Source organism: Brachionichthys hirsutus, chromosome 5, assembly GCF_040956055.1.
Source record: "Brachionichthys hirsutus isolate HB-005 chromosome 5, CSIRO-AGI_Bhir_v1, whole genome shotgun sequence".
Taxonomy (NCBI): Eukaryota; Metazoa; Chordata; class Actinopteri; order Lophiiformes; family Brachionichthyidae; genus Brachionichthys; species Brachionichthys hirsutus.
In genome coordinates, this window is record NC_090901.1 from 11,767,766 (window position 1) to 11,777,596 (window position 9,831).

Here is a 9,831-nt window from a genome sequence, read left to right on the forward strand (position 1 = left end):
TTTAGGTCATGGTGCAATCTCAGTGGAAAGCAGCGAGCATGTTGAAATATCAGCAAACCTCAGCATCACGGGTCAAACTGGGTATTCTGATGAAGCGTAACTGATGCAAACACCGCTGAACCTGATCTGGGCTCTCGACTCACCTTCGCGGGTGTATTTGTCTGGAGTCTTTCTGACAAACGCTTTAGGAATTGTGATCGGTGGCGTGTTGAAATTTGGTTACATTCTCCTGTGTGACACGCTCTGATACGCCAGATGTATGCTTCTTATTACGGTTCATATTTCAACAACAATAATAGCTGCTAAACGTCCCACTCCGCCATGAAAACGTCCAGGCCGTCAGACACACGCACTAAAAGATGGATTGAAACGAGGGCCATTATCTTAAGCCTATGAAAATGCCATTGATGTTAACTATCTGACTGTGCCCTGCCAGATATCCTGCAGTTGGGGCAGTTTTTCCACTATCAGCGTCTCCCAGAGACGGGAGTCTGAATCCTTCGGTTGCACGAGACATCGCGGGCCTTTCATCTGCCCCGCTGCTTAGTCTTTGATTTACATCCTTATCATTTTTGTTTTTTTTCTGGGAGCCATCAGAGGGTCACAGATTTCTGCATGTTTGCAGTGGAAGAACGTAAAGAGGAGGAAATAAAGAGGTAAAACCAGGGCGCCGGAAATCTCTTTGAAGTTTCAAAAGTATGGCGTAAGTCCGCCGCTCCTTTGCGGTTGTGAGTCTGACTGTCACCAGGCAGTCTGAGGTGTGTTTACCTCCATCACTCAGGTGGAGACGTTCTGTATGGTTAAACTGACTACACCCTGTTGGGTGAGACACCTGTGTTTACGGTTAGGAAGGCATGTAAACAGCGGCGTGCGTGAGTGTGTGTGTGTGCGTGTGCGTGTGAGGCTTCATATAGCTCCATGTCTTTTGTAATGGGCCTCTGTAGCAGGTAGACGGCGACAGTACGACTAACCCGTCATTACGTCTGCTCTGTCATTGGGATTGATGTCAGGGCTGTTGGTTACGGAACAGAAGCACGCTGTCTCTGCGCCGCCGGTCCGGACTGTGTTTATCTTCGGGGCGTTTACCCCTCGAGGCGTCCGGCTGACTTATCTTGTTTGTCTGTGTGTCAAATCCAGGTCCATCAGATGGACAAGAAAATGGACTCAGTTCTCCGGATCCTGACGGAGCAGTTCCCGTCCCAGCCGGCGCTGACGGCAAAGCCATCCGTCCGCAGGGTGACCATCCAGAAGCGCATGGGCACCAGCATCGACGAGGGGCCCTGATGGCCGGGTGTGATGTCATCAGCACCACAGAAGAACTAAAGGACCAGGATGTTCATACAAACAGCCTCTCCCTCCTAAACGGGGGGGGGGGGGGTGCGAGTAATAAATAGGAGACTATGTCTTCCAAATCCCTCTCCTCCATTTGCAAGCCTTCATTTGCTCATTGACTTTTTTATTGTGGAGAAGGGAATAACTTTTCGTTGTTTGCTGCTGATCTGGGGCACAAGGGCCACGGAGAGTTGGTTTCACAGTGCAGAAAGAAGGCTGGCCGGCCCGCTTCTGATGGAGCTTTCTCTTCCACGCCAGCCTCGCTGGGCCGTCAGTCGGCACAAGCAGCACGAGAGCAGCGACACGTTGAATGAATTTATTTCACTACGTTAGCCTCATAATCACTCCGATAATGCTAATTTATGCGTGGCCTGTCACTGAGCCGCATTCCCCCCCCATTCCAAATATTATTCCAGCCCTAACTAACCCAGTAATGAAGTCGTAATGCAATCAAAGCGCTCCAGCTCCCTGAAGAGAGAAACTGAGCGGGAGCATTCCTCCAATCCTTCTGATTGTCTTGGCAGCGCCGTCCACACCCAGTCCACAGCAGGGTTATTCCCATAGCCACAGATCCATCCGACCGAACGGTGCTTGTTGGTAGCGATCAAATAACACAGGGAGGGAAGGGCAGGTCATCTGTTGACTTTGCCCTCCATCGGGAGCTGAGGGCTGGGTTAAAACTAGAGAGACGCGTCCGGGGTGGACGCGAAACGCCGCTGATTTACGGCTTTGTTGAAGTTAATAAAAATAGTCAAAGAGGGGCCAGTGTTACAGGAAAACATTCCCAAGTTACGGCACGGCCCCTCGATTTACTCCAAGAGGTCTTGTGTGTGTGTGTGTGTGTATGAATCTTTTAAGTCGCTCACACCACCTCCAGGTTCCTGCTTCGTGTCCTCTGTTACCCTCCACTGGGGGCTCCTGCCACTGTGTGCAATTTGAAATAAATTTGCCCCTATTAAAGCTCCGATTGTTTTCCCGCTGCAGAGCTAATTAAGTGCTGAATTCCTGGTAAGGGAAGGGGAGATTACTCACTGTGAGCGGCTAATGGAAAGAAACGGTGGAAAATGTGCCGAAGTTAAACCGTAAGCTTTGACGAGCAGACACGTTAATTCTGTGTGAAAGGTTTGGAAATATCCACCGACCTCTGACCGAACACGCTTATCTGGCTGAGAAGGGCCTGAAATCTGGTCCCTTTTCTCTGTCATAACAAATTTGTGCTTTTATAAGTATTGCATCTAACGAGAAAACTGCCCCCCCCCCCCGGACCGACAGAATATCAGGATAGTACTGAACGCCTAAAACCAAACACAACACTTTCCTGATAGGCCGACCCTCATCATGTGACTCCTGCACCTAGAATCTGCTTCTAGAATCCGCATCAGATGGATCCAGATCAGCAACTTTAGAAGATAAATGTAACTCTGAATCAGCTTCAGCTTCAATCTGATCTCAGGTCAGTCTGGATCATTGTTGTTTGTAAACTCACTGTATTGGATTTTCCTAATCACCAGATCCAGAATATGACTTGGAATCCAGAACGATGTGAGCTTGTGATGTCATCGGGTCTTTTACATCCGATCATTGTACACGTGCCGTTTTCATAATCAGTCAAGATGCATTCATAACCTTTTGATTTCCAAACAGTTACATGTAACACTGGACTCGAATCGACTCGCCGTTCTGGATGGACGTGATACCTTAATAGATGGTACCAACAAAAAGATCTTTATTGTTTCACAGGCACGCAAAAAGTGCAAAGTGCAGAACATGAAAACAGGAAGAAAACAAAAATTAACTTTTATAAATGTGAAGCAGAAATGTGTAAAAACAGGGATGATAAGTTGGATCATATGAAGAAAAGGAAATAAATACAATACAGATAAATTGTTCACATTTATTTAAATAGCATATATTGATAATATATTGAAATGTAAACAATAAGTCATTTTAGGCCATCCTGTAGTTACAGCTAATTAAATTTGAAAAAGTGGACTGGACTGGACTTGTGATCTCCTCTGGGTTTTGCAGACTTGCTTTCAGTAGCTGCAGACGTGCTGGCACTAGCTCTGAACATGCTAGCAGTCAAGGCATATAGGAGGTTTATGGAAGACTTCCCACAATTATAGCATGAACATTCCTTAAAAGTTGGATGCATGAAAAAGAGAGGTGAAGAAGAGGAAGAAGAGAAGCCTTCATCTCTTTCTGCACTGGTAAGTTTTTATTTTTTTGCAGTGTGATTTAAAATTATTCTTATTTATCTTAAATTTTAAAGTGTATAAAGTGTATTTTCAATGTGACAGATATATAAATAAGCTTTATGTCTCGTTCTCCTGTACAGTTTTATAAGCATTATAAATACAAACTTTGCCTTGTTGTACTTTATTTAATCATCTGGGAAGATCCACCTGGAACACGAGGAAGAGAAGCGGATGAAGGCGATTGGAAATGACTTTCACGCTGTAAATAATAAAACTCTGTTTCATTACACTCCGGCCTGACCGATCTGATCATCAGCTCCTCTGTCCCAGTATTTGCTTTCGTTGGAGGACGAATCCATACTGTCGATTTTCGGGGGCCGTTTCTTTGAATCTGGATCAAGATAAGCTGCGAGCATCCAACCAAAATCTCCTCAAGTCCCGGTTTCACACTGCAATCACCGAAAAGGGGGTGGATAGAGAGAAAGAAAACATCATTCACCACACCCACTTTAATCTTCAATATTCCATAACCCATTGAACGAGGCACGCAGAGGAGAACGAGAATGCGTCTCAAGTTACCGCTCGATTTTATTTGGCTTCAAAGGCCAGAAACTACTGGGGATGTCCCAAGATCAGCAGAGTCCAGCGCCGGGAGAGAGGGGAGGAAGGTGAGATGGGTTTCCCGAGGGAGGGGTAGACATAGAGAGAGAGCGAGAGAGGGGAGAAATGCAGGAAGGGCACAGCTGGAGCAGAAGGGAGCTGGTGAGGAGAGCAAAGAGGAGAACAGAGCCATTTTCAATTAACCAGAGAGACATGGGCTGGAGGGCCCGAGCCCCCCCCCCCCCTGGCTTCTATCACTACTGGGGGCAGGGGGCCGCTCTCCGTCACCCCAAGCTCCTCTTTCATGTCCAGACCATGAGAGGGGGAGCTTCAAAAGACAGTTTGATCTCAGAAGTAGGAGCGCAGCCTTAAAGAGGATCTGAGGAGGCAGTTAAAAGGAGAATATAAGGGACACTCTGTCAGGGAGCGGGACGCAGAAATCTGGCAGCCCTCCGGAGGTCTGTGCAGAGCAGGAGCTCAAGCGTGCTCGTATGAAACACGAGACCAGTGAGCTTTGTCTCCGACCCATGTCATCTTTGTTCCAGGCTCAGAAGGGAGAGAACGTCAATATGGCGCCGAAAGCAGGCTAGCGGGACGCTAACAGGTGTTTATAGCGGTGTGGTTGTTTTTTAGCATTTAAGAAAAACCAAGCTTATTATTTCTGTTGGGGCATGAAAATGCAAACAGTAATCTTTTTTTAAAAAAGTATATCGCCATCATTGTAAACATGCAAAACACAACTCCTGTGAAAGTGATGACGTCACAGCCCGCCGTCACCTGTCCCGGCCAGCGCTCCAGCCTTATTCGCCCACAAGGCGAAGCCGCGTCGGCCTGGTTTGATTTGCTGCGTTCGCTGATCCTCCTCGAATGTCGACTCTAGCGATTTGCTGTCATCTTCTTCTGTGGTTTGGATTCTGAAAAGTTACACCACCCTCTGCTGCCCTGGCATGCATACTACAAATTCACAGACAAAGTGTGGCTGGAGAGCCAGTGTACAAACACACATCCAGGGGGGGGGGGGGGGTCGCCATGGCTGGTGGGAGGGTCCCAGTCTTCTGGCTGTGCGGTCACGCCTGCCCTCCATGGGGCTGCTTGGAAGCCATGCTGTCCAGACGGGCCCAGGCATGTTGAGGCCCAGCAGCGCCGTATGAAAGCAGATATGTGTCAACAGGTGTGTGTGTGTGTGTGTGTGTGTGTGTGTGTGTGTAGTTGCGTGTGTTTCAACCGAGATGGTGACAAACAGCGTCAGAAGCAGCTGATGCCAGCCCCTCTGTCAGGAGGCATCCCGAAATAGGTCAGCAGTTGCCCGATGGCCAGTTGTCGCAGCTCGTTGCCAAAATATTTGCCCTTTTTGGGTGTGAAATTTGTGTTTCAGTTTATTCTGAACACAAAACATCCAATCAGCACACCTTTGATCCCAAAACGCACCACAGCAAACTGATTTCACAATAGCACTAGATACAGAATGACCTTTGACCCTTTCTCTGTTTGGTCCAAGTGCAGCAACATCAGCCCAAGGAATGATACATCAACCGGAGGCCATGAACATAGGCTGACCCCCCCCCCCGACACACCGGGTTCCCCCTCATCCATATGTCCTTGCTGCACCCCTCCCAGGGACTGAAGGGATGCTCTATAGCCAAGAGCAACAGCACAAACCAACACTGTTCGGATCCAGATCCATCTTGGCTGCTCAGGTCCACGTCCCCGGGGTCCAGCCAACCGTAGAAGCCCCGCCCAGTTCTGGCTACGCTGGTAATGTGTTGTTACGGCCCTGGCAGAGGTCGGGGCGCGCTTTGAGGGAGCGGTCACGAGGTGCGCTAGAGGAGGCCAAATGAAAGCTCGCCAGGGGTTTGCTATGTAGGTCATATTATTGCGGACTCCCCCCCCCCCCCTAGACAGGGAGAAAATTCCTGTCAAGGAACTGGAAGGACTTCAGTGCCGCGCTGGGTTTGGCCCGCCGGGGCAGAATGCGAGGCATGGCGGACAGCTGCACCTCGGAGCTACTGTAAGGGGGACTAAGACCTGATTCAGTTCTGACCCCTCAGTCTGGTGTGTTTATATTTGTTGAGGTATTTTAATTCAGAAAAGGGAAGTGAAAACGCAGCGTGACCGTAAAGCCCGGGGATTCGTGAAATCGCGTCAGACACTTTCAGTATTAGAAACTTCGTAGTAAACACAAGACAAGTTCTGAGAAGCGACCAATGAGGTTTGACTTAGAAACCATCGGCGGAGTCATGCTGATCCAGATCTGCTGATGTCTGAAGTCCGGCTGGATGAATCCAGCGAGACCAGAGAGCAGAACCGATACCAAACGTCCAGCGTCGTCCTCCACAGAAATCTGTTCAAACTGTTCCTTCTTCTTCTTCGTCTTCTTCACACAATTAAAACGTGCTTTTGGAAAAGTCTGTTAAAGTTTTGTCAAATGTCTTCAGTTGCACATAATAAATCAGTTCACACCAGACGCTGAGAAACACGAGATCCAGAAGTCGACGATGCTTTTTTGTTCTTCAGTCCCAGCTTCTCATTTCAGCGATTTGAAAGCTAACTTTGTCGCCTCCATCGTGGAATTTTTGCTAAAAAAAATTTTTTGCGACAGAATGATCTGCAGAGAGTGAAAACCGAAAACAGAGTGCAAGATGAAACATTGGGAAAGCCGATGGACCGCATCCAATAAGCAGAGGTAGGTTTCATATGGCCCAACGGTCTGCTTTCCTCATCAGGCCCGGAGCTTGGAGAGCATGTTCACTCATTCTTACAGCAGGAGGAGCGCCGAAGCCTCCAGGAGCAGGCTGGGAGGAGAAAGGGGAGCAGAAAGAGGCGGTCCGGGGATGTTCGTGAAGAGAGGCGCGTTGATGCCTTTCTGGTTCTGATTCAAAACTGAAGACAATTTTCCATTGCGTGTCCTTTTAACCGACGGAGCTCCGCTGTCATTGGCCCGAGACCTTACGGCGGGCCGGTTCCCTGGATGGGATGTAATTTGATGTCTGCTGTGGTCAGCGTTGTATTTTAACTGAGTGGAATTATTGCCACATACACGTCGGCAAACGTTGCTAAATGTTTCATCATATGGAAATATTTCACATCACATCCTATCACACCCAAAATGTCATCATCATCATCATCATCATCATCATCTGTGTGGAGAGGCCGCTCTACTGGAACAGTTTAAGGGGAAACTACATCAGAATGTTTCTATTTCTCCGGGACATGAGGACTGACGGCCCTCATTTGCTTGTCGCTTGTTTTAAATTTGCTGCACAGATAAAGTTATTATTTTATTTCTGAAAATGAATTTTACATTTGTATTCCAAAAAAGAAATCTGTGGAAAATATATATATATATTATTTTAAAGTTTTTGAGTCAGACTTTAATCTGAAGATGTGAGCAGAGTGTTTTTTTCTTTTTATAGATGAATACGGTGATTAACACCTCCGACGACGATTTTATATTTTCACCTGCGTGGTTTGTTTATTTGTTTGTTTGTTTATATTTTAGTGAGATAACTCAAAAGGTTCTGAACGGACCTTGATTACATTTTCAAGAAATGTTCCCAGGAACAGTTGATTGAATGTTGGTGATGATCCAGAAGTAACGTTGCAGTCAATGGAGCTCCAAACTGATGGGATTACTGGTCCAGGTACCGTCCGGCGGTCAGGAGAGAGAGAGGGGGGGGGGGGGGGGGGGTAAAGAGACACTGGGTGAGAGTGAGCGAGCAGCGACGGCCTGCTGGATTCACGTCTTGCGCTGCGTGATTGAGCAGATTTGCGTTGATAAAAGCTCTTTGATAGGCTGCAGGTGCGCCGCTTTAATGACCATTACTGTGACCCCCCCCCCCCAACCCCACCAGACTTTTCTTCCCTCCACATCTGCACATCTGTCACTGGATGCTCTGCAGCACCTCCCTCCCCTCCCCTCTGCCTTCATCCTCACGTCACAGTTTGAGGAACTACACAGTTCAGTTCACGCTTTCAGGCCGCTGTCCTGACAAATGGAATCGTATCCTGGGGGGGGGGGGGGGGGGGAGGAGGGGGCGAGGGAATGAGCTCGATGACGTGGGTTGTGGTCTGGGCAGGAAGCTCAGGGAGGAACTTGTGACTTTATATTAAGTACAGAGGGCGGCTAACCGGAAACGATAACCTGCCTCTGTTGATTTAGCGAGGAAGTGTGAATTCTTGGCACACGCGAGACGTCGCAAAGAGAAGCCGGCCGATGGCTTCCACGCCTCTGATCCGGCGGCTCGCTGGAATTTCCTCGAGTTCGCTGCGGGTTTGTTTGGGTGGCGGTGATGGAGTGTTGCAGGAATGCATTCAGGGACATTCCTGCTGCAGGAGAAAAGCTTTTCTTCTGATGCAAGGAGAGGAGCTGTTGCATCATCGAGGCCAGGCGGCGCCAGTCTCGCGTGACCTCTGGAGAATCTGACCCTGGGGTCGCTTTGCGTGTTTGAAGCGGACGTTACGTAGAAGGTGCACGTGTTAGTGGGGGAGGGGGGGGGGGGGGGGGGGTTATAAAGCTGTCACACCAGAGTGCGTCTTCTCTCTGTAGATAGAAATAATGCTAATAATCGGGGAGGGAGCAGGCGGCCCCGCCCCTCCCATGTTGGATTAAAGTTCCCCCGAGGGCGTCCGTCTGAATACTTAATGATCAAGGTGTGGCAGTTAGACCAGTCGGGTCACTCTATTAGTCATTTTAGCCCCTCCCCGTTCTTTTTTTTTGTTCTGCGGAAAGACAAACAACAAAGAGAGGAGGTAGCGATTTTTTTTTAAAATTGCTCTAATTGTCAAAATTACATCAATTTATTAGAAATTAATTTTCAAGAACAATTTTAAAAGAAAATATTTTTTGAATAATTATCTTTATTTTTTTCTTTATTGTTGAAGATGATTGCGTTTGTTGTTTATTCCCGATTGGATGAAACGCTCCTCTCCTCTATCCAATCAATCAGTCGTCCCCTCAGTCAGTAAGTCAGACACCCAGTCAGCCAGTCCAGTTTCTGGTCGGGGCGGGGGCTCGTAGACGGCCCTTTGTCTGAGCAGAGGAGCCCCAGACACAACAGTGGTCGGCCCCCGCCGCTCACAATGGCCCTCCACACAAAGACCCTCACAAGGGGACAATGGGCCGGGTTCAGGGTAGGGGGGGGGGGGAGGACGGCTGTGCTGAGGTTACCCACCTGCACACTTCCAGACCCCCCCCCCCCCCCCCCTCACACACACACAGCTATCTTTGAAGAGCTGCTGCAGGTGTCTTCCTGTGCCAGAGGAGGAAGCAGGGAGGAAGACGAGCAGCAAAAGCAGTCATTTGGGTTTTACAGCAGAGGCGTGTTGCCATGGCGCTGCAGCAGGTCAAAGGTCAGCGAGGCACTGATGGAGGCTCTGCTGTCGACTGGCAGAAAACCACTGACAAGTAAAAAATGTCTCAGATAAATTAATTCAATCACAACCCACATTTTTGCATTTATAAATAGATTTTTCTTAAAAATTAACCCAAAATATCATCTTGAGCTTAAACTCGTTCCTTTTTTTAGGCGAGTTGCTCCAGTGATTTAAGACTTACTGGTTGCAACAAGTGACCTGCCTTCTGTCGGCTGCTTCCCATTGGCTGACCAAAGCAGCAGCCATTACTGTGTGTGTGTGTGTGTGTGTGTGCACGCGCGCACGCACGCGCGCACGCATCCAGGAGTCCAACAGATTGAATTTCCTC

At 48.4% G+C, this 9,831-nt stretch overlaps 1 protein-coding gene across 1 annotated transcript in view; it reads left to right on the forward strand.

Moving 5' to 3' along the window:
- The window catches only part of kcnq1.2 (potassium voltage-gated channel, KQT-like subfamily, member 1.2), a 110,111-nt gene extending 108,827 nt beyond the window's left edge, over positions 1-1,284 (forward strand). Inside the window, exon 18 of the mRNA XM_068739223.1 lies at positions 1,138-1,284. Within this exon, the coding sequence (XP_068595324.1) occupies positions 1,138-1,284 (147 nt within the window). The remainder of the gene's footprint in view (positions 1-1,137) is intronic.
- The last annotated feature ends 8,547 nt before the right edge of the window (positions 1,285-9,831 follow it).